This window comes from Tamandua tetradactyla, chromosome 15 (genome assembly GCF_023851605.1).
Source record: "Tamandua tetradactyla isolate mTamTet1 chromosome 15, mTamTet1.pri, whole genome shotgun sequence".
NCBI lineage: Eukaryota > Metazoa > Chordata > Mammalia > Pilosa > Myrmecophagidae > Tamandua > Tamandua tetradactyla.
The window spans coordinates 60,925,137-60,950,931 of NC_135341.1; the positions used below are offsets into that span (position 1 = coordinate 60,925,137).

At 38.6% G+C, this 25,795-nt stretch overlaps 1 protein-coding gene across 9 annotated transcripts in view; it reads left to right on the forward strand.

Moving 5' to 3' along the window:
- The window catches only part of NEK10 (NIMA related kinase 10), a 297,546-nt gene that overhangs the window by 11,812 nt on the left and 259,939 nt on the right, over nucleotides 1-25,795 (forward strand). For all 9 annotated transcript variants that reach the window (XR_013162877.1, XM_077129956.1, XM_077129961.1 and 6 more), the window contains exons 2-5: nucleotides 7,019-7,129; nucleotides 7,413-7,473; nucleotides 13,772-13,902; nucleotides 16,591-16,689. Coding sequence is in view for 8 of the 9 variants with exons in the window: in XM_077129956.1 (XP_076986071.1) it covers nucleotides 7,056-7,129; nucleotides 7,413-7,473; nucleotides 13,772-13,902; nucleotides 16,591-16,689 (365 nt within the window). In the remaining variant the exon portion in view is untranslated. The remainder of the gene's footprint in view (nucleotides 1-7,018; nucleotides 7,130-7,412; nucleotides 7,474-13,771; nucleotides 13,903-16,590; nucleotides 16,690-25,795) is intronic.

Below are 25,795 nucleotides of genomic sequence, written 5' to 3' on the forward strand. Positions count from 1 at the left end.
TACAAATGTTGGAGAGGATGTGGAGAAACTTGAACACTTATGCACTGCTAGTGGGAATGTATAACGATACAGCCCAATACCCCTAAAGAGTAGGATAGAAAGATCACAGGTGATGGTGGAGTTATACAGCAAAGTTTGGGTTTAACAAATGAATATCATTGCTCAATCATTAAACTAATATTTCTTTTATTCTCTAGTATCTTAGAACAGCTAGAAGTAAAAACCTAAAATTGTGGAATTGTAACTCATACCAAACTCTGAAATCTGTTCTATGACTAATTGCTGTGTTGTGCTTTGAAATATGTTGCTTTTTTGCATATGTTATTTTTCACAAAAAAGAAAAAAAAGTTGATTGTGATGATTAAAGAAAAGTGATGCTCTAATATAGTTGTGATATTTGTGACAAAGAATTGAGTTGGAATTAAGAGTTAGTGACCAAGGTACTCATCAAAGGGGCACATAAAAACAATGCACAATATTACTGGAGAGTAACATAATGTATTCATTCACTCAAAAATATTTAATGAATATTAATACGTCCAGCCTCAAACTGAAAAACTTACTGTTGGGAATTGAATCACGGACCCCACAAAGACATGTTCAAAGTCTTAATCCTTATTTCTGTGGGTGTGAACTCTTTTGTAAATAGGATCTTTGAAGAAGTCATTATTAGTTAAATTGTGGACTCATTTTGTTAATAGGATCTTAGAAGATCCTATTAGATGAGGTTGAATTGAATCAGCATGGCCTAAATCCATATGGTTTAAGTCTCTATAAGAGAAGACATTTGGATTCAGTCATTCAGTAGAAGCCTGAAGTCAGAGTAAGAGAGAAGTCAGAAAAAGTCAGAGAATGAGGCAGATTGCCATGTAACAGAGGCAGAGAAGTAAGCCAAAGAACCCCAAGGATTGCAGCAAGCCAGGCCAGGAAGAAGCATTGTTTTGGACTCCTAGCCTCCAAAACTGTAAGGCAGTAAATCCATGTTGTTTAAGCGACTCCATTGTATGGTACTTGCCTAAGCAGCCTGGAAAACTAAGACATCTAATTGTGAACTTTAAAACACATTTTGTCAGGTATTTAAATAGAGATTTTATTTAGCCCTGATTTACTCTGGAGGGAGGGAGGGAAGGAAGGAAAGGAGGGAGGGAAGAAGGAAGGAAGGAAGGAAGAAAAGGAGGAAGGGAGAGAGAGAAGGTAAAAGGAAGACCTATACATTACTGTTTAAAAGCAAACATACAAGTGCATGTTTTTAGACAGATATTAAAATGGCCTAAAAGTTCTAAAATAAATGGAAACCCAGTCAAAATACATAGAATCAAATTTTACTTTTCCCTTGAGTTCTGTAGAAAAATTCTGCATATATACACTGGCTTGTTGGCTTCAAATTCCTGCTCAAGCCATAGCTACAGACTCTTTCAGAAGTAGGAAATGAAAAACCACAATGATTCACATACAAGAATGCAAAGGAAAGTTCATAGGCATCTTCTGCTAGAAGATCACATTTGCCACAATCAAATCCTGCTAAACACTCTGTCTTATTCTCTTGCTTAATCTCCTTAATTTTATTGACTCGGTATGTGAACAGGAAATAATCATCTAACAGTTTTATCAGTTTGAGATTAGTTTGTACTCTGTGAGGTGGAAGAGTGAAAATAGATAACTCTCTGGAAATGTTTCACTTAATTAAACAGTAAACAAATTCACCAGAATTAGTAGAAACAGACAATTACCTTTAGGATGAAAAAACAAAATCATTTCCCCTTGATGACTGATAAAATGGAAACAATCTGAAAAAGACTTTGAGTAGTTGGAAATGCTTTTAAAATATTTTATCTAATCCTATTTTAAATTAACTAAAATGATTGCATTATATCAATGTTTACAATCCAACATGTGTGAATATGGGAGGAGAGACAATTCATATCGTAAGTTGCCCACAGGAAGGTATTTTTTTAAGGAAGTATTCACGAGCGGTCAAGCAAGGATGCTATCTAAGGCAAAAGCTATCCAGAAGGTGGCTTCAGCCTGATCCCATGGGAGGCAGGGGGATGGGTAGGGGTAGGGACTCTAGTTGAGTTATGCTCCAGAATTGTCCATACCGGAAGGAAAAAACCCAGGCTTTCATAACCCTGTACCCTTTAGTCATAGGTAAGCACCCCCCCACCCCTGCTGGGGAAGGTCATTAACCCCCAGGCACCCCATGTCTGGAGGTAAAGAGACCAGTATTTTAGGCAGAGTCCTACCAAAAAGAGCCACAGGTGCTGGCTGTTGGAAACAAAGGAAAATTGAAGCCAATACCTTGGACACACAAGAAAACAGCCTTGTGTGTCCTAAGGAATCCTTGAGGTTTTGGGCAGAGCACCAACACCATCTGTGTGATCACCAACTGCATGTGGAAGAGCTGTGAATGATGAGGTAACAAGAATCTTTTCTGGATCCAAACTGAGCTGGGCCTACAGCAGCAGCTCTCAACTACAGAGTCAAATATCCCCCCTTTGCTTGATTCATCTCTCCAGATGCTAGCAAGACCTAGTGGCCTGCCAACTGCTCTGTCCTTGGTCCTCTTCTGTTTTCTATCTACCATCTCTCTAGGGAGTTTCTTACAGTCTTATGGCTTTCAATACCATCCATACTTAAAATGTATATATCCACAATTTTGTGGGTCAATTTGGCTAAGTTATAATGTCCAGTTGTTTGGTCAAACACTGGTGTAAATGTTGCTGTGAAGATATTTTGTAGTAGAAAATGTGAGAGGGCCTCCTCTAATCAGTTGGAAACCTTAAATGCAAAGAACTGAAGGTCCCAGGAAGAAGGAATTCTACCTCAAAACAATACCCTCCTGTCCTTCCTGAGTGTCCAGTTTAAGGAATTTGAACTCAAGACTTCAACTTCACTCTTACTGGAATTTCCTGCTTCTGTCCTACCCTTCAGAAATCAGATTTTCCAGCCCCCACCACTACATAAACCAATACCTTACAATAAATCTCATACACACACATATATCCTGTTGTATCTGTTTCTTTGGAGAATCCTAATTGATACAGATTTTGTTACCAACAGCCTAGGATGATTCTAGGCTACATTCCTAGAATCTTACAGATGAGTTTTCTGAAGAAGTCCTGGATTTGGAGGAGTGGTTCTTTTTTTAGATTTAAAGGCACTAATGACTATTTCCAACAATAAAGAGGCCATGACTTGGCAGTGGAGATACACAAAATATAACATTGGATACTCCTAATCAAATACTATAAGAGGCAGATTTTGGATGACTGTGTATTTGAAATCTTAGAACATTTCTGTCAAGCTAACAGGTATAACGAGATTGGCTGGTTGTTCCTAAATAGCTGGAGAAAATAGTAAAAGAGAAAAAATGAGCTCAGGACTTCAAATTCCCAGCTCAAGTGCCACATAAATGACATGAAAGTTTCTTTGTGTACCTTGAAAGAAATTCATCTCCTCTAGCCACAGAATTAAGGTTTCTGAAAAACATACCAAAAGTCTCATCCTGCATGCAAGTGGCTGAATTACAATGCAAATTGAATTTCTAACATTGTAGGATGTCTGCTTTTGAGGTGAGGGCATTGATTGGAAAGGGTTGGGATTCTGAAAACTGAAATGGGAACATATGGACAGTTAATGATGAATGCTGAAGGCACTGAACATCTAAGTTCTGATGTCTTTTTTGCCAGTAGAAGGAGCCCTTCTACCCCCATCTGAGGAAGTTAACCCAACTTTGCTGTCTGACCACTAATGGAATCCCTGGAGGTAGCTGACTTGCAAAACACTGCTGATTCTCCTCAGGACCAACCCCCACAATCCCTCTTTGCCTCTAGGCCTATAATTAAACCGAAGTCTCAGTAGGCCCTGAAAGGTGATGTAAAAAGTGTGACAAATGAGGAAGTATGCTACGCTTCAAAAGAACGGCATGATTTTTCCAATTGATACAGACAGAAATTTATTCCCCCATTATCTCCTCAATTAATCTTCTTAACCCTTTACTATTCTCTTCTCCTTCTGGGACACCAATGATTCTTATATTTGTGTACTTTGTTTTTTCCATTTCCCTGAGATCCAATTCAGATTTTTCCATCATTTTTGCCATTTGCTGTTTTGAGTATTCGAAATCAGTTGTCCTCAGTTTGCTTATTCTTCCTTCTGCCTCTTCAAATCTGCTGTTGTGTGTCTCTGGTATGTTTTTTATTTGGTCTACAGCATGTCTGCTATTTTTCTATTTATTCTTTCAAATTCCTCTTTGTGCTCTTTTAATATCTTCTTGATCTCCTTTATGTCATTAGTCATCCCATTTATTTTATTTACTGGAGTTATATGAACAGCTTTGATTAGTTATTACAATGTCTGTGTCTCTTCCGGTGTTTTAATTTGGTTGTTAGATTGAGCTATATCTGTCTGCATCATGTTTGGTGATCATCTTATGTCTTCATGGCATATAAATATCTTGAATGGTTTGCTTTGGAAGTTGATTTCCTTCAGTAGTCTAAAGCCTTGTATTTGTGGGATGGATGTGGAGCAGAATGCAGGGTGTGGGGTGGGGCACAACAGTGTGATGATACGTTGCAGCATATGTATTGGCGCAGGTTAGGGATTCTGTGCTGGTCCTTGTAAGCCTGGAGCGCCCAGCAGTGGGGAGGGTGTGGCTGTGTGGGTGAACGGGTCTGGGGGGCAGGGTCCTGTTGTGTGCGGGTCTAGGGCATGGGATCCTTTGTGCACATGCACAGAGCTCAGGGTAGCGGGTCAGCATTGCGCTTGTATGGGCTGGAGATGGATATGGCCTGGCTGCACAGGTCAGCACTTGCCCAGAGCTGGGGGGTGTGACTGGGGGCTGTGCTTATGTGCAAATCTGGGAGGGCCATAAGCTGAAGTACACCTGTGCTCAGGGGGGCGCAGGGTGGGGTTGCACAATTGTATGGGCTGGAACAGGCGTAGCCTGGGTATGGAGGTAAGCACTAGCAGCCTTTATATGTTGGTGACTGCCTGCAGGGGGCTGGGATGGGGAGGTAGGGCTTGGGAGGGGTGGGGCAAGACTGCGCTTTTTCAGGAGAGGTGGGTTGGGCTGAGCAGGTGTTTGAGGGCTTGGGTTGGGGGTGTGGGGTGGATATGCATGCCGGGGTTTGGAGGGGTAGAGGCGCTTAGAGTGTGGGGAGGGGGCCAGGTGATGGGGTTCATGTGCTTGGGGTTTGGGGTGGGTCACAGGTCATGTGGCATCAGTAGTGAGGGTAACATGTTTAAGGAACGTGCCTTAGCTTATTTCCTAGTCCCCCTTTTCCTGTCCGTGCACTCCTGAGGGCTCTGGGCTTCTGCATTAGGCTGTTTGCACCAGCTGGACAGTCTCCAATTCTCTGCTTCTCAATTTCTCAGCTTTTGCAACCAGGGCCTTCCTATGTGGTGCAAAAGACTCTCCCAGGTCACTTACACCCTGGGATTGCTGTCTCAGTTGCCCTCCCATCCCTTCTCTAGCTGTTCCTTGGAGGAGGGCTCCTCTCCATTAGAGTATCGTCTTTAAGTCCTTAGATAAACTGCTTGTGCATTTCACTTTTCTGAATTCTGTTGCAGTGATACTACCATTGCCTCTATCTCCCTCTGAAACACTTGGATGTTGACCACAAATTTCACAATACTTTGAGGCATGCAATTATAAGACAGCACATGATTTTTCATGCCTGAACAGCACACTGAAGATAAACTATGACATTGAAACAACGTTGGAAAATTTGACATTCAATCAAGTTAAACCAAAAGTGTATTTAATGATATATTTCCTATGTAATTGAAGCTGTGAATATTTTCAACACTTTCATTTTGTTTCTATTCTGGAAACTAAAAGAAATTGAATCAGAAATAGGTTATGGGGTAGACAAATAAAATAATTATTCCTTATCCTTTGATGAACCTGAATTTTTATTTTTGGTGGTGGTTCTAGTTTGCTAGCTGCAGGAATGCAACACACCAGAGACGAACTGGCTTTTAATAAAAGGGGATTTATTTTGTTAGTTCTTCAGAGAAAAGGCAGCTAACTTTCCACTGAGGTTCTTTCTTACATGGGAAGTCACAGGATGGTCTCTGCTGGCCTTCTCTCCAGGCCTCTGGGTTCCAACAACTTTCCCCAGGGTGATTCCTTTCTGCACCTCCGAAGGCCTGGGCTGAGCTGTCGAGCTCTGAGATGAGGAATGCTGGGCTGCTTCGGCTGTTCTACCTTGCGCTCCCTCATTTAAGCCCCAGTGAATTAAGTCAAACATCATTCATTGCAGCAGGCACTCCTAGGCGACTACAGATGTAAATCAGCAACAGATGAGGTTCACATACCATTGGTTCACATCCACAGCAACAGAACTAGGTGCCTTCACCTGGCCAAGTTGACAACTGAATCTAACTACCAAAGTGGTGGAGACAGGAAGCTGTATTAAAATAACTGGAGTCAAGTCATGTGGGGGTTTTGGTGGTGACTCACAAGCTTTCAGAATTCTGGAAGTCCCTGCATTTTGTGTGCTATACTCAACACTATAATGCTTGTTTGTAAGTGGGTGAGGCTTTCTTTGGGGCTCTGAGGGACCCAAGATAAGGGAGGTACCCCATGAACTGACCATGTATGGTTAGGAAGCTTGTTGAGAAAGAGAAGTAAGACAACATAAAAATATCAATTGGACTTCAGGTGTTTGTTTATAGATATATGTTTTGGAAGCCCCAAATGGTGACAGTTCTGACATGCAGAAAAATACTTGTTAGGGCAGTGGGCCAGAATATGTGAAATCAAGGCTGACCCAGAAAAATGTAGTCTCATGGGCTACTATAATTACAAACTATGCTCTAAATATATTGAAAGGCCTTTGAATGATAAATAATGACTGCCATTTATATTAACATTTTTATTATTGTTTTGGAAATAAATGTTAGTTTTTGCCTGTTTAAATAAATATTATAAGTAAATTTTGCCTGTATTAACTGAGGATATTTTTAAGCACACAACCTAATTAAAACTTTTTCCTCCATTTTATTTTGAAAGGAATGCGATGTTAATTTTGGGGCATTGATGTTTTACAATGCCTGATCAAGACAGAAAGGTGAAGGCCACAGAAAAATCAACTGATAAGAAACAGCAAGGGATCACCACCAGGTAATCACATACCAAGCTTTTGGTAATTATTAACTCAGATAGTGGCTAGTAACCAGATTTAATGGCTTCTGAGAAGTCTAGTAGACCCTTGACAACTGCTACTCTGGGTTACAGTGTTTACTGAAATGTTTGATCATTTCTAGAGTTCTAAAGAAAATGTTTAATGTGTATAGGTTTCAGGCTATAAAAGCACATCTCCAAATGGCAGTGCCATCAGTGGGTAACATGACCTTATTCACCTGGAGCCTTCTGTTGGTCTACATTGTGTTATTCTTTCTCCTAGGGACTATTCAGATCTTAAAAGACTTCGGTGCCTTTTGAACGTCCAGTCAAGCAAACAACAGGTAGTGTTTTCAAAGAATGTGCATGCATTTAATAAAAAAGAAATCACATGTTTCTGAAAGGACCCATTGAACATCTTTATGAATGAATGCCTACTTAGCTCTTTCCTATCCTTTCTTTTCTTTATCTTATTGTTTCTCTCATACCTGGTTCAGGTTCTGTCAAGATTCAGCATCCACAGCGTTTTCATTTGTCTCCTTTTACACCTGGGTCCTGCCTTATCCTATGCTAGTGCCATGTGTCCTAATTACCAAAAATTGTTCAGCCCAGAAACAGTTTATGCTTCTATTAAATGCTTAGTGTTTTCACTCTTGAGAGTTTTAGGGAAATTGACTTTTCCAAAATACTGTTTACTACATTTCCCTTCTTCTCTCCCCCATCCCTGTCCCCTTGCTACAGTGAAACTTTTGAGGATTGGGGCAAATTGCACCTTACCAAAAGGAGGGGAAAGGAATGAGCATAGGCTATTTTTATAAGAGCATTTTTATTAGTTAGCGAAGGAATGGTACCTCTACTTGAATGTATCTCTGCTTTTCTGTCTTTGATTTTGTTTCACTAAAACATTGGAGTTCATTCCAATGAGAGTAGAGTTCATTCATGGAGGTTTGAAGAATAATGCAGGAGTGCTAATAATAATGATAGCAGCAGACACCTATTTAGGACTGTTGTCTAATACATGATAAGGATGGGTCTTGAACACAGGTGGTCTGGCTCCAAAGGTCTATGCTATACATGTTTAAATAACTCTTTTAAGAGTTCATGTGGTTGGTAATCCAGCTCTGATGGCTTTGGTCACATCAACTCTATTTATCAGACAACTACAGAATTTTTAACTATTTATAGTGGGGAATGACTTTCTAATGATTTGATGGCATATAAGTGCCAAATAATAGTACTTAATATTTAAGGAATGCATTCTCTGTCTGGTGCTTTGCCTACATTACCCTGCTTAATAAATCACACCCTTCATTTTTAAAGATGAGGAAACTGAGGCATAGACAGAGAGGTTAAGGGACTTTCCCAAAATCATATAACAAGCTAAAGTTGGAGTACATTGCTGAACCTGGACACTCTGTCTTTGCAGTGTGTGCCTCTAACCACTGAGAAATCTTTTCAAGGACTTGAAGAATTAAATTAAAATTCAGAAAATAGTTTGGTGTGTGTTGATTCAGAGTAAACAGGGCTTTAAAATATCTTTTCTCATGTCAATCCATTCTCTATTAATAAATATGCTACAACTCCCAGGAAGACTCCTCATTTTTTTTTTTTTTTTTTTGGCTATTTTAGCAGTCTCTCTTATCCGTTCAGCAGTATCTATAGTGCTCAAATAATCATCCTAAAGCAAAAATCTGAGCCTTTCTGTTCCCTGCTCACAAACCTTTATGAATTATTTCCCCAAATCAAGTCCATGCTTTCTTAGTAAGGCAAGCACAATGACTCAACATAGGTTTTGTTTGTAGTTTCAATTCTTTCCCACTGTGCATTCTAAGATGTAACCATGATAACCAGACCTTCTACCTTTTGCTGCTACTGTTCCCAGGTCTACAATGTCCTTTCATCAAATTTCTGTTTTATAAAGTCTTATCTATTTTCAAGACCCAAATCTGATGACACCACCGCCACCACACAAAAAACCTTTGTTAATCTTCTAGTCCAGAAGTGATCTCTCTCTCCTGTAGTTCCCAAAGCACCTTATTTCACCGTTGTCACATTATTTTCTCCCTTGCTTTGAAAATGCTTGCCTATATGTCTTATTTGGCGACAAGACTATAAATGTCCCAATTCCAGCAGCTTTGACCTTGCTATCTGATTCTTTGTATCTTCTACTTAATGAGTTCTTGGTGAGTTTTTGCCAAATTGAATTATGACTTTAGAATTGAGTCACTGCATGAGTATCTATAACTCCCTGGTCAGGGAAAAAGAAACATCAATTATACATTTTTTTTGAAGCCCCTGTTGAGTAGTTCTGTCACGGCACTTTGCATCCCCACTTCCTTGTTAACACCTGGCAGACTTTATTAAGGTTAATTTAATAGTTTTTCCCCCATTTAACCAATTTTAGAATTTGCAGTCTGTTGTCTGACAAGTTCACATGTGATAGCACCATATCTTTCTGTAAAATATTTCACACATACACAAATGAGTATTTGCAAGTTTGAAATTTTCAAAGAATAGATGGCTCTAAGCAAAAATAAAAATAACTGCTCTCAATTATATGAAGGTTGTAAGATTCATGAAACTCATGCCTTATTCTCTTTGTAAAACTTTCAGGCATTTTTAGTTTTGAAATAATAAATGCTCTCCCATTTTCCTTACAATAAAATAATGTGGAAACACTTATAGATGCAAAATATTGGAGAAAATAAATCAGGAGTTAATCTATTAATACCTTCCTTGTCCCAGAAATAATTTAAGGAGGTTTAAGATGATACATAAAGTATGACAGGTTATCATAAATTAAATCCTGGGCCAAAGGAGAAATAAAACTAAGTCGAGTTAGAATCAGGTAGAAATGCCCATTAAAATATGCAAGTGGGCCACACATTTGGTTCTGAGATTTTAGCCATCAATTTGAAAAGGGAAATGGGGATTAAGGTCCACTCACCTGACTTTTTGCACTAACAGGATCTGACCTGTTCCTTGTGTATCGGCCAACATGGCCAATTACCTGGGTGAAGAGGAAATGTCCTTTTGATTTTAGGTACAGAACTGCAAAGAACTGAATGTCCTCCATCTGGATCTCTAACAAGCCAGACCATGTCCTTCACTGTTTCATTGTGTTCTAGTGCGCTACTTTGCCTCTTTGTCCTGACTGTTTTTTCCATGTATCTCTGCATGTCTTGCTTTGCTACCTTAGAGTCTGCTGCTCTATAGGACAGTCTCATAGTATGACAGAACTAGGGGCAGAGACACACTGAGGCAGATGGGCCCCTTTCAGCATAAGCATAACTGGGTTAAACCAAGTAGTTCAACGAAAAGAATTGGCCCAGGATTGTTGAAGTGAAATCACACAGCTGGTTGGAGCTTTCACCAGAGGCTCTTCATAAATCATGATGTGATCTGCCTAGAGCTAGAAATCAGATATTTTTTCCCCAGTATTCGGAGCCACAGGAACTACATTGGAGATAAAGAAAACTAGAAGAATCTGTGTAGTGTCTAAAGCGCATCTAAGGATTTTGTACTTGATACCATAGGCAATGGAGAATGTTGAATTTCTTGAGCTGAACCAGATCAAACTTTTAGGAAGGCTGCATGGTGCAGTCTTTGTTTTGATCTCCAGTCTCTACTTTCTACTGAGAATTTGTGGTGCTCATATACCTTCCAGTTCCTAGAGTACATGTAATTCCCTGCATTCCTATTTGGTTGGTCCATGGTCCACTCTATCTCCCCTTTACTTTCCACCACCACAAACCCTTGTTTATTAATTTTGCTGCATGTTTCTCATGCCTGTTTACTGCTTCTTGCCTATTCTCTCCTCTCAATGGGACTGGAAATTCCTTGAAGACAGAAACTAGGGCTGTCTTGCTTACCCACATACCCAGTGTCTCAGATATTGCTGGCACACAAAATATCTGCAATAAACATGTTGAATGGATGGACTAATCTGGAGGTGGTTGTTGGAGGAGGAATTAGTTTAGCATAGATACTTGGGACAAGGTGTGCATTCTCTCAATAGCTTCACATTTGATCACTTTCTATGTACCAGGCTCTGTGTAAGATGCTAAGAACACAAAGGAAAACAGATGTGATACTGCCCTCAGTGAAGCTAAATTCAAAGGAAACAGGCTGTCGTGTAAGCTAGACATTATAATAGAATGTGAGAAGTGTTATAGAAAGGTAAGCAATGTTAGGCCTGAGGGAGGGAGTGAATAGCTCTGCCCAGGAAGGTCTTGGCAGCTCTTCACCCAGGACACTGTTTGAACTGAGTCCTGAAACATGATCAGGAGTTATGTGCTGCACATGTCCAGGCATGACATAGAGGTCAAACACCGGAATGTTCTAGGACCATTGGTCAGTTTAATACTACTGTAACTTGAGTACAAATTTCATTGAACTTGTATATATATATATATTTTTTTAAAAAAGCAATTTAGACATTTTAAATATTGTAAAAGGAGATGATAGTGGACTAGAAGACAATAACAGAGCCTAAGAAGACAGAATTTCAGCTCAATTTGAAGAAAAACTTGGGAAAGAGTGAAACTCTGTGAAAAGCAAACGAGCAGACTCAGCACAGTGCATTTGTCATCATTGAAGATACATAAATGGGGGCTGTAGGACTGAGAATGTGGGAGAGGAGGGAGACTGTGGAGAGAGTCCCAGCTCTGCTACTTACTAGATGTGTATCCCTTAGACAAGTCATGAAGCCCTTCTGTAACTCAGTTTCTCATCTATAATCACTATCCTGGGAGTTTTGGTAGTGGCAAGGAAGTTCGAACCTCCTTGGGCTTGGAAAAATCACTTCCTGTTTGTTGTGTGTCATGACATTTCCTGTGAAACACTGGATAATTTGCTTGTTGTTGTGATTTCATGTACAAGTATAATTTGTGCTGACAGTTCAGATCCAGAAGTCATCTAATTTTTAAAGAAAAATTTTGTTTTTTTTACTAGTTCATCTGTATAATGGGAATAATTATAAGGACTAAAAGAATATTTATAAAACACAACTATGAAAGGAACATAGCAAGTACTTTGTAAATACTAACACTTAATTCTCATAACTCTTTGAGAAAATCTTGCTATTATTTCCATTTTACAAATGTGGAAATCAATATACAGAGATTAAATAATTTGTTCAAGATTTTGCAGTTAGCTAATAATGGATTTAAATCTGGCCTAGAGTTTTTCTGTTATCCACTAAGCATTGCTGCTTCAAATGTCCATGGGTCTATAGTCTTGTGGATTGACCCACTAAGCACTGAGCTATGCAGGTAGTTTTACAAGATGGAAGATTTATTAATATTTCTGTAAATGTATTTTTCTTGCTGGAGAATTCAGCCATGGCTAGCATACAATGAAGAAGGATATGTTGTTTTTCGTTTGTGTGTGTGTGTTTTCTATTTTTTTTTGCTAGCTATTAATATATATATATTAATATATAATATTATAATGCTTTTTTTTTTACATGGACAGGCATGAATTCTCCCTGCTGAGCCACCATGGCCCTATATAATGCATTTTTAAATTAACAATACCTTATGGGAGGTCAGGCATATTCTTTTTTGATAAGGAAATGATATTTTATGCTGATTTCTATAAAATAATTTTGTGGGATAAGACAAGTACAACATTATACTTTATTTAATAATTATATAGAATGGAATGATCTACTGAAAAGTGAATATTATTTTGTATACTCTACTTACCTCATATGTAATAATTTTGCTACTTGTAGCACATCCTTCATTTGAACTTTGTAGAACATCTCTCACTTGCACTTTGAAAATAATATTTTATTTGTCCTCGCTATGCTAAACTTTACTGAGGTACCAAAAAAACTCAAGGTTTTCCCAATTACAGGTAAATATTGATAAGTAGATCTAGTTGAGTACTAATAACTTAATGTGAACTTAATTTGCTCACATTGTAAATGGGGCATAGTCAAGTTGTAATTAATTTCAGTGAAATTTTACTGTTCTTATGGTAAATCCTGTATTTCAATGACATTTGTAAATATGATCGAGTAATCAGGGTGTTAAAACTGGCTAAAAGTGATAGAATCGTCTTTGTCTTTGTACTCCTGTCACCAGGCATGAGTGTATATAACTGGTAAATGTTGAAGAATGAATGAATGAGTGGAATAGATGAATAATGACTCACTCTTAATCTGCATCCTTCACTCTATACCAGAGTGTTCTACCTCGATGCTGAAACTTTCTGGTCTGGGTGAACATTTGAATTACCTTAAAAGCTTTAAAAAGTTATGCTCCATATCACACCTGTGTCCCCAGAAATGGTTTAGCTGCTGGAGAAATAGCACTAAACAAAAATAAACAAGTTCCTGTTCACAGTCGGGTGACATTATAATCATGGGAGTCGGAAAAAAATAACTGTAAGATATGACAGGTGGTATTACAAGCTATGAAGAAAAATAAATCAGGATAAAATAGAGTAAATGTTTACTTCATCAATGTTAAATCTTCGAAAAATCCTACTTTTGGCATAGCCATCATGTTAATTACTAGCTTAGAAAAAAATATTCCTTTCATCCTGTCTATTCCCCCCTCCCTTCATTTTGTTACTTTCTTTATCCTGTGCTAAATTTTGATCCTCATGTACTTTATGCTTCTATTTTTGTAGCTTCCAGCCATTAATTTTGATAGTACTCAAAATAGCATGACGAAGTCTGAGCCCGCCATCAAAGTGGGTGGACACAGAACTCGAGGTCAATGGCATGAGTCCACAGAAGCTGTTGAACTTGAAAATTTTAGGTAAGAAACCCAGTATCTCCCTTATCTCAACAGTCTGTTTCACTAGCCCTAAGCTTTATTTTAGGTTTATCACAGCGGCTAAAATCTAAAATTTGTTTAAATTTTATTATAGGCATTATTCTTAATTTAATACTTTTATTTAGTGCTTAAACCATTTCCAGAAATCATGTGTAACTAATAGGCTTACTGACTACAGGTGGGACTGACCTGGGAGTTTTAGGACATGGTGCTGACACACATTTGGCATTTGCTCAATGAGGAAATGGTTCCAGATTGTTGACCTGCCTAGGCTAATTCCCAGCTTTGTCTCTAGCTTTTGGTCTGTTCACATCTTGCCAGTAATGAGAAGGCATAAAATGAGCTGTTGCTGTGAACAGATATGGTGGCTAAAGAATGCGGTTGTCAAAACAACCAAGTTTCAATTGAAGTGGTCACACCTTACCTTCAACACTGAAAGCGTCAGCCCCTGCTTATCTCTGCTGTCACCAAGTAGACCTCCTAGAAGCTGTACATGCCCCAGGGCCACTTCCCTTCCAGGAACTGGTTTTCTCAGTTTTACAATGCGCTTAGGTCATTTGGCACTAAGTGCCATGTAAACAATGAGTGGCATGAAATATCAGTATGAATATTGTAGAATGATAATTTATTTGATCTAGAGTTTAATTCCCTCTCATTTTATGGCAATGAATTAAACAGTCCTGAAAAGCCAAATGGAATGGGTTCATGCTAAAAATATATGTTTTTAGTGAGGAACACTAACTGCTTTAAATATTGTTACACGTTCAGTCTGCCAGAGTCTGGGTGCTAGGAATTTGTCACAATCCTCACCTGGCAAGAGTGGGGACATGATGTCCAATGGCAGCTGAAGGGCTGGAAAGGTAAAACTTTGCAAATGGCAACATAAGGTTACAAAACGTGCCTTTTAAGTGGCATTTAATTCCAGTTTACTTGGGCTAGATTTTAACATTTATTTTAATATGCACAAAACTATTGTCTCATATATTCTGTAGCATTATGTCCCTTTTGTGCACTCTGTCTTGTCTTCTCCCAGTTTTGAAGTGCAATGTTTTTGGGGTATTTTTAACCTCTTTGGTGTGATGTGATATCAAGCAACAAGAGGCTGCCACTGGACTATTTCAAGACTTTATTAAAAACAACAACATACAAATAAAGATAAAGATGGATTTCAATAAATCCTTATACAAGGAAATATCCATGACAGCCACTGGTATTGATAGTTATGTCAGCCAAATGAGGTCGAGGGTGAGTGGAAAAGTGAAGGGAAAGAATCCTTATCTGGCTTATTCATAGTGGTCTAGATAATGTGCCCCAATCATTCTTTTTCTCTATATACTCCTTTTCTTCACTGCATCCAATTTATATATATTCATTTATATAAATTAGAGAAGTTGTAGGTTTACAGAAAAATCATGTCGAAAATACAGAGTTCCTGTATACCCGTCATACACGTAATTTTCCATATTAATACTGTACATTAGTAATTCTACCCTTTTTTCAGTTTCATTTATTTTTTTAGTATTTTTTTATTGTGCAATATAACATATATACAACAAAAAATAAATTTCAAAGTACATCTCAGCAAATAGTTATAGAACAGATTTTAACGTTTGGTATGAGTTATGGTTCCATGATTTTTCGTTTTTTCTTCTAGCTATTCCAAGACATTGGAGACCAACAGAAAAACTAATATAATGATTCATCAGGCGTACTCATTTGTTAAATCCTATCTTCTCTGTTATGCTCCTCCTTCTCTTTAAATAATAGAACATAACAGAGAAGATAGGATTTATATATATATATAAGCAATAAATTTCAAAGTATATCACAACAGTTAGTTGTAGAACAGATTTTAGAGTTTGGTATGGGTTACAATTCCACAATTTTAGGTTTTTATTTCTAGCTGCTCTAAGGTACAAATATCAGCCTAATGATTGAGCACTCATTTGTTAAACTCAACCTTCTCTGTATAACTCTACCATCACCTTTGATCTTTCTCCCACCCTTTAAAGGTATTTGGGCTATGCCCATTCTAGCTTTTTCATGTTGGAAGGGGCTGTCAATCATATGGGTTATGGGGATGGAACTAGTTGATGTTCTGAAAGGGTTGGCCCCTCTGTATTTCAGGACTTATCTGGTCCAGGGACCGATCTGGAGGTTGTAGGTTTTGGAGAGTTACCCTAGTGCATGGAACCTTTGTAGAATCCTATATAATGCCCTATATAACCTAATGCCCTAGGTTTTCTTTAGGATTGGCAGGAATGATTTTGGTTGGGGTTTGGCGAGTTATGATAGGTAGCAATGTCTAGCTGAAGCATGTGCAAGAGTGATCTCCAGGGTAGCCTCTTGACTCTGAACTCTCTCAGCCACTGATATCGTATTTGTTATACTTCTTTACCCTCTTTTGGTCAGGTTGGCATTGTTGATCCCTGGGTCTCAGGGCCAGCCTCATCCCTGGAATTCCACCCTATTTTAACTATGAACTATAATAGGGAATAATTGTTAGCATGATAAGATGAAATACATATGCTTGACTAGAATCTGTATTATTAAACTTTACAATTGAATTTGTAACTCCTCTTTTAATAATTGATACTTGCCTATAGCACTGTGTTAAACCTTAATAATCTTCATATTTACATGAATACTTTTTTGCTTGTTTCATTTCAGTATAAACTACAAGAATGAGAGAAATTTCAGTAAACACCCACAGCATAAACTATTTGAAGAGATCTTTACAGCCTTGGTGAAAAATAGACTCATATGCAGGTAAGATTTTCCCAGGAAAAACACACAGACATTTCCCCAAGAATGGTATATTTTATCTCCAGAATGTGATATGGAGCAGCTTGCAAGTTGAACACAACATAATCAAAAAATAAAATAGAACAATGGCCAATTAGAAGAAGGTGAGTGAGTAAGCATTGCAAATGAGATAATTAAACTCATTCTGGTTAGGTACTGAATTTTCTGCCAGGTAAGTGAAATGAATAACACTCAAGTTACATTGTTTTCCTTATTTTTCTGTTGTCTAACATCTACTTACAGCCTGATAAAGATATTTCTTCTAGGACCAAATCTGGTGTTTCTTCCATTGCACTCTGATTTGTCTCAACACAGGCACAGTGTTGGGCCTTTAGAAGAAGGATTCATTAGCATGACCTCTAGTTGCAGTCAGAATTGAATTTTCTATCCATTTTGGGCTGGTTAAAGTTAGAGCTAGTTATGCTGCATGCCAGATAGGATGTTGGGAATCTCCTTCACGTCATGCTAAGATCCTGCCTTTTACTCCTTTCCCTCAAAGAAGGCCTAGCCACTCTCCCCATAGGCATTGGCTGAAAAGATGCCTATAAATATCTCAAATCTTTCCCATCAGTTTAGTACTTCAAATATCTAAATTATGTCCCAATGATAATGGGAAAATAAAGACTTTATTTTGAAAAATAGGAGAAGCATTAATAATTGAATGTCTTGACCAAAATAAAACACTGATTTGGTACCTGTTTAATAGCTGGTTTTAAGTAGAATGGTATCCTAATAGGTCCTCTACTGATGAGTCAGTTACTTAATACTTGCCTAAGTGGTGGCCTACTGACATGATCTTTTGGATGGGGTTATCTGGTGTTACATATTTAAATTTTGGGTATGGAACTGCATCTCTCATGCCCTTGTACTTGGTTTAAACAGAAGATTGTGGAATTGGTTCAGATGATATGAGAAGCCTAGAGTATTTACCAAAGTTATGCAATTCTGCTCAATTCTTGAAAATACATTCAAAACTGTTAATGAACACTCACAGAACCTTAAGTTGTTCTCAACTGTTTTCTTCTTGAGCTTTAACAGAGTGGAACAATAATTAGTGGCAGACTAGTTATGCTCACATGATATTAAGGAATGAAGTCTTTTATTTGTTTTGAAGACAGCTACCACGGTCCTTCCAAGTGATGTCCAGCAGATCATTTGTTGGGTCTGTACTTTGGGGAAGGGAGAAGATTTCCTGTGAAAGATGCAGGAGTCCTCATTGGGTCCCCCCTTTAAAAACATTTGATGGAAAAATTATTAGAGAAAATAATTGGGCAAAGGTTTGTATCCATTAGTTTGAAATGATACTCCTAGCAATTCTGTGGTTGAGAGGTCTTCTTTTGGGGACTTTTCCAATTCTTAGTGATTAATGAGGCATCTGAGATGGGATGGAGTTACTGGCTTGCAACATGAGCAATCTCTGGAAATCCTCAAACAAGGATTCTCTTTGCTTTCATCATGCAGGAAGGAATTTAGGAATGTTGAACATCAAGAGCATCCTTTTATGTTACCCTTTGGCTTCAGACAGATTGTTATGTTCAGCTGTATTCTAAAAGCAGGGTTGGGTTAAACATGGCTTAAGTATTAAGGTCTTCCATTGTGCCTAACCTTGCATAACCTTGCTTAAACAGCCAAAACCACTTTTCTCCTCCTTTTCCCTCTAAGTTTAGACTTAAAGAATAAATGCATTGCAGTGCGTGTTCTGGTGTTTCCTACCTCCTTTCTTTGCAAACATCAGATTTAATTGACTGCAAGACTTGGACTCAATTAAATAAACAATTAAATTATTGAACATCTATTGTGTACAAAGAAGGGAATTGTCAGAGGTGGAGCGGAATCTGAGGGTGAAAAAACAAAGATGAATAGGATATATTGTCCCTTCCCTCCTGAAGATTCAGAGTCTACTTTGGTCAACAAAATGGTAGCCTTTTACTCTTCTAATACAAGGGAAATATGGCAAATATAAATTATTTATATGATGGCAATGAAAGGCTGGGTGATATTAGGGCTGGGTAGGGGGAAGGTACAGTAAGAGCCTTGATCCAATTGTGGTTGTAGACATGACTGAACGTATCCAGGGTGTTACATCACTCAATTTTACCCTTGAAAATGGCTGATTGGTAATTTAGTCTCACCTACAAAGTAAATTCAACTCCTCAGCATTTACTTTGCCTAGTAAATTCCAACTCCTCTCTTAGTTTCTGCCTAGTTGATGCAATTGCTCTAATTTCATTCTCCCCAATGCCATTCATTCCCTAAACCACAGATTTGGAGAATTCTGTTTTGGGTTCTTTACCTAAGATTGACCTGTGATCATTCCCCATTCCCAGAAATGAAATTGCCAGGAGGCATTTCAAAATAGATGGGACTTGTTAATCCAGGGCTAGATAAGGTACCTCTGCCAACACTGCATGGTAAATCTAAAAGGGCAAAGGATAAGTATTGCCTCTGAATCTGAGGTTACTCCTGCTTATATAACGGTAGTTAATCTTGATGTATGGCAGAGTATGGAATCAAATTTTGATTTTCCAACCTTTATTTCTGCTTTTAACATCCTTTATCTATAGTAGACTCTGCTTTTAGAAAATAAATCCACTTGTTACCATCTACCTATCTAAGGAAGTACAGGTGCTTAGTCTCCAAGATCAGGTGGTTATAAAGTTGTATAGGGAAGTAAGAGTTGTGGCAACGTGGACATATTCTCTAATTACCTGACCACAGTAAAATTGGCCTCTACTCAAACATCTCTTTTGTATATCTTCTCAACAGTGCTCCCTCTTTTTCCTATGTTCTTTGGCTAAAGATGTTGAATTTCATCATGTTATCAAAAATGATGGTGGTGAACTGGTGGAATCTGACATTTGAGGCTCTGGCAGATTTAGACCTCTTGACAGTTGAAGAAGAGACTATTATCAAGGAAGATGAGCCTTCAGGGGCTTCAAAAGAATATGTCTTGGATAACAAAGATTAAGAGAGAACTCCTAATGAGTCTTTCTAATATATTTACAAAAATGAACCTCTTTATGCTGCAAAAGAAAAAACATGAATTAAAGGATATTGGAACTTGTTACATGATTTTATCAGAAAAAGTGTGCCTAAAAAAATGTTTGCAGAATTTCTTTTAACTTTGTTGTAGTAATTACTGCAGAGTTGCAGTTATAACTTATGCTTTGTTAAATGTAAGATAGTATATATTTCGTTTCATAATTTCTCAATTAATAAATTAAACTTTCCACCGTGCTCAGTACTGTGGAATAAGGTGTTATTTTAAAATATGTTCACTTACCTGTCCTCTTCCTAGTACTGTTATCTTAGAATAACCAGCATATTTCCTCTTCTGGTGCCCATGACTTTTGTGGAGGTGAGCATGCAGCAAATACTCTGATTTCAGTTAGCCTGAATTCTTATTTTCATTTAGCATGACCTTTTTGTTCCAAAAGTTCATTCATATTCTCTGATAAAAAGAAGTCAGTACCCTCATTATTTTATATCCCATTTCCTGACATGTCTGTTGCAAATTTGAAATATTTTGGAAACAAAACTATATGAAAAATATTTATACTATGTTTGAGAGAGAACTGCTCAAACTAGGAGAAAACATCTGGTCAAAATCATTACAATCTTATTAGAACTGGCTATAAAATGTGTTCTGGGTGTATCATAGACACCTCTAACCATTAGGACTGGTATGGTTATTTGCTTAACATCAGACCTTTGTTTTCCACCTCCTGTTCCGGGCCTGTTCATGATAGAGCTTTACCCGAGCTTCACCATTGGCTATCCAGGTCCTGTCACAGAGAGGGGTGGGAGGAGAAGATTAGAAGTTAGGGTGCAGTGAGAATCAGTTCAATGTCTTGAGAGTAAAGTCTTAAAATATTAGAAGTTGGAGGAGTGATGCTTTTTCTGTGATTTTATCTTATTTAACAAAAGAGAGGCCAGTAAGAGCCTTTGAATTCTTCTTACTTGATAAGTAAAAGAGAAGCTTGATCACCTTGGTCTGTCAGGTAGTTTAGGAATTCCCCAAAGATGTCTTCAAGTTAATACCATAAATTGGATAGAGGTGAAATTTCATTAAGTCCCCCAAATTCTCAGGTTTAGGCCTTTAGTTACTTAAAACCTTCCTGTGGCCAGGATAAAGCTCCAGTTCCTTATCTGGTTCACAGAATCCTTTGAAATCTTTTACCTTCTCAGACTCATCTCTTTTGGTCCTGCCCAGTTCACTCCCTGTGTTCACTTCAGTCAGAGAGACTCTCTCCAAAAATTATTCTCCCCCTCCCCTCGGAAGCTTTGCCCAAGCTAAGCCCCTGCCTGAAGCACACCGCCCCCAGCTCTTTGCCTTTCTAGTCATGGCCCCTCAACTTGTCTGATTCTTCTTTCCCTCTCACAACCTAGGGGCTCTTGTTCTTCCCAAGTACACACTGTGCCTGGGCTTCTTATCCTCAATTCAAGCAATGGATGCTGGTTTTATTGGAGAGTGTGATGCTGAAATTCTTTATAAGGTAGAATTTCTTTGTATTGATTTATTTTGATTAACATAAAAAGTTTGAAAGTTCAGGAAATTATAAAAAAACAGAAATCTACCCTTTATATGAGCTACATTAACTCTTGTGATATTTCTTTTTCTTATTTTATTTTATTTTTTGTAATTCTATGCTTTATTCTTTCACTATATTTGAGAGATCATTATGCACATAGAAATTATGTCCTGCCTTTATGCAGCTCATTGGAGGAAAATCCTTTAGGGTATTGTATTTTTGTCTCCTTTTTGCTCTGAGCTTCACAACTTTACATGTAGAAAGAAGAAAATAAACTTAAGAACCTAGGATCTCATTGTTCTAGTTTGCTAGCTGCTGGAATGCAACACAGCAGAGACAGATTGGCTTTCAGTAAAAGGGGATTTATTTAGCTAATGTATAGTTCTTCAGAGAAAAGGCAGCTCACTTTCAACTGAGGTTCTTTCTTATGTGGGAAGGCACAGGGCGATCTCTGCTAGCCTTCTCCCCAGGCCTTTAGGTTCGAACAACTTTCCCTGGGGTAATTCCTTTCTCCATCTCCAAAGGCCTGAGCTGAGCTACAAGGTATGCTGAACTGCTTGGCTGTGCTACATTGAGCTCTCTCATTTAAGCACCAGCCAATTAAATCAAATTTCATTCATTGCAGCAGGCGTGCCTCCTAGCTGATTGCAGATGTAATCAGAAACAGATGAAGTTCGCATGCCATTGGCTTGTGTCCACAGCAATAGAACTAGGCACCTTCACCTAGCCAAGTTGACACCTGAACCTAACTACTACACCCATCTAGCTCTCAAGCAAATAGTGAACCTTCTCCTTCCCATCCCCTAATTTAGAGATTATATCATGCACTATGATTGTTTTCTAGCATTTACTTTTTAAAATTTCTCTTGAAATGTTATTACGATGTTTATGTGTGCATATGTGACTGTATACACAGATAAAATACATTTATCATTAGAAAATATTATCAGATTATAGAGGTGGAGTGGACCCTGAAGAAAATCCAGTACAACTTCATATTTTATATGTAAGAGGAGAGAGGTTAAGGGATATATATGAGGTCCTGAGGTAAAATATTGGCTGCTACTCTTTCCTCTAACCTCTCACTGACTCCCCTGTTCTTTATTAATCAAGGTACATTAAAAAATTTTTTTTCACTTTCATGCCAAGGACAAGTATCACTTTAGTAACCATGCCTCAAATAGGACTTTTGATTTTTCTCACTCTAACCTGCCCTCCCCTCAGCTTTAGTCTCCCCCATCTATTAACCTGGTCTAAGCTGCCATCATCTTTTGCTTAGATTATTGCAATGGGCTAACTAAGCTTCCTGCTTTTTCATCCCTGGCTCCCTGCAATCTCTTCTTATGACAGCATCCAGCCCTTAAAGATCTGGCTCCTGCTGTCTCTCTGACTCCAATTTCCGTCTTTCTTTTCTCATTCTGCTCCCGCCCTGCAGGCTTCCCTGCTTTTGTTTGAACAGGCCTCCTCGTTCCTGCCTCAGGGCCCAGTACCCATTCTGCTGTTCTGGCCTTGACTCCATATGGCTTACTCCCTTCATGTACTCAGATGCTATCTTATCAGAAAACCCTTCCCTGACTATCCTCACATGGCATTCCCATGACTCACTAAACCCTTAGCCTTTGTTGTTCTTCACTGGTCACCACCTGACATACATTTTAATTTGTTTGTGTTTATTATTAGACTTCTCCCTTTAGAATGTAAGCATTGTGAGAGCAAGAACATGGTTTTCTCCTATCCTTTACCCATGGGGTTTAAATGGTGCCTGACACATAGTAGGTGATGAGTATGTATTTGTCGGCTTTCTATCTCTGAAACTTTCATCATCCATGGAGATGGAAAACTTAAAAGACAATCTTTACTACTCAATATTCTTCTGACTTTTAGGAACAAACCTGATCCAGTGATTGAATTTATGCTTGCGTACCAGTTTTGTACTAGGGTTCATGGGGGACACAGGAAGAACAAAAACTCCTCAAGTCAAGTGGAACAAGTCAGTAAAGATTCCTTAAAAACTCATTATAATGAATTTCTTCATGCAAAATTATGCATGTTTATTTTTATGTGAATTTTACTTCTTAAACTATGCAAAAAATAGGACTCTATCTTATGAATTTGAGGTAATATTTAGTTGGATACAGGGTTGAATTCCTCTACTTTAAGATTTTGAATCAGAGGTGACAAGTTTTTTGTTGTTGTTTCTTTGTGTTTTGTTGAAATCACTTTATTTTGCAGATACTGCTTTTTCTTAAGTGAGTGTCTAAGAGAGAAGCGTGTTATAAATGCAGATCTTGCTGGTAGCTTCTAGAGTTTGCACCAGCTCATGGATTAAGCTAACCCCAGTGTAAGGCCTGGCCCAGTAGCCTCTGACTGGAAGGCCCACACCCGAACTAAAAGCCGTGAACATCCGGGCATACAGCTGTTCAAACTCAGCCAATCAGGACCTGCCCTGACAAACAAAGGACGCCCCCACTGCACATGGCCCGTAGTTATGCCCCCTGGCCAAGGCCCATAGCTATGCCCCCGGCCCTAAAGTGCGCGAAACTCCTAACCTACCACAGGAGGCCCCGTAGGCATCGTCAGCACCCCCACTAGCAAGCCTATATCTAGCCCCGCCCCCCCAGGGGGGCGCAACTTCCCGGGCCAGCACCCTGAGCACCCGGACCCGGGAATCTTGCCCCGGGACAATAAACTTTTTAAACTCGGACTCAGTTTCTCTGATTTCTTAGTTGGCTACCATCTAAAACCTGACACCCAGAACCATTTCATTTGAAGTGCTTGCTTCTTTTGCTGCTTTATTATACAATGCTATAGCATGATGACTGATATTTTCATGGAACGCTCATATCACATATTGTTTTCTTCTACTGTCGAAGAAGGTGAAACCCTGACTACTTCTTTTGTCAAATGTTTTTTCTTTCCTCCAGTGCCATTTTTCCTTCCCTTTTTTATATTGATAGCAGACAGTAGTATCTGATGCTGAAAGCAATATGGATGGTGGTCACAGACAAAGGCTGTGGGAGCTGACACTACTGCTATGTATTAACAATTCTGTGAAAGCAGTGGCAGAAGTTCAGTCATAAGAGGGGATAAGTATTTGCCTGTTCATGAATTCATTGCTGTGTGCCTTCTATACTGAGCCATATCCTCATACTGAGCCATATCCTCCAGTTGCACGCAGACAAATTTTTCAGAGCTTCCTCAATTGAGGACCCGCATATTGCTCTCCTTAACTCTCCTGTTCCCATGTTAAATGTTTCTGAAGAGTTACTTTCTCTTCATTTATTCCCTTGTGCAGGCCATGGTGGGTAGAAGAGGGGACGGATAGAGGAGCACTGGACTGGGAGTCAGACACCCAGCTCTGTCACTAGTGTGCAGCCTTGGATGAGCCACTTAGCCCCTCTGGGCTGTAGTTGTTCCACCAGTAAAATGAAGGCCCTGGTCTTTACAATCTGCCCACTGATACTCATTGTAATTCTTTGGTTGCGTTAAGTTGTGTGTTTCCAAAGCCCCAACTCTTGGCAAACAGATGTATATATCGTCTTACAGATCATGCAATTCCCCTTAAATGCCAGAGCCCTATCTGATGTCCCATGTCCTTGTGGGGTGTTAAAGGCTGGCAGCCAAGGAGGGAGCAACTGCTTCTTCAGAAGTCAGTGCACAGAGAGGAGGAGCCGGAGGACTCAGACGTCAGGAATTCTATTTACATTGACAATAGCAGAGGTCAGAATCACACAGAAATATTAATAGCTCCAGGCTTCAGTCCCACAGCTGAAGAAAAAAAAAGCCATTTGCTTGAAACAGAACTTTCAACTCTGAGACTTTTATGGAATTCTTCATTTATTCATCCTCCTTTAAAAATTAAAAATCCTTTCTCAATTTTTTAAATTTCCTTCTTTCTTTCCTTCCTTCCTCTTTTTTAGAAACAGAAAAAAAAGTTTTATATACTTTTTAGCATGTAAAAACAGTGGGAAGGTCATGGACTTTCCTCCTGAAGACTGTATTTGGCAGATAGGAAAATACCAAGTGCATACATATTTGCAGCCTCAACCATCTGTTAAAATATCCCTGGGTTTCCTTTTATGTAATGAAAAGTAATCAGTATTAAGCCTCATTAAGTTTTCAAGCAGCTGTTGCTATTTTATCATTGTTTCTGTTAGATCTTTGGGATATAGAATTTTTACTCTAAGATTTATGCTAAATGCTATCTTTAGCTGCCCCAGCAAAAGGAAGCTAATTATATGCCATCCCCCTATTTATAAAGATGAAAGATATTCCCTCTGTAATATGAACCTTAGAATAACCACTTCCTTACAAATGTTTCCGTAGGTAACAGTTTTAAATTCAAAATGTATTTCAGGTTTTTCCCAATATAGCATGTATATATGATCACATCAGAACAAACTATGATGCAGCTTAATGATGTAGCCTTGGATAATTCTGTCTTTATTTTCAGGAAGAAAAGCTGAGTTTTGCCCCATGGCAAACGGGTCACTGACAAGACACCTGAATTGAAAGGGTTGTGAATTACAGGCAGCTCC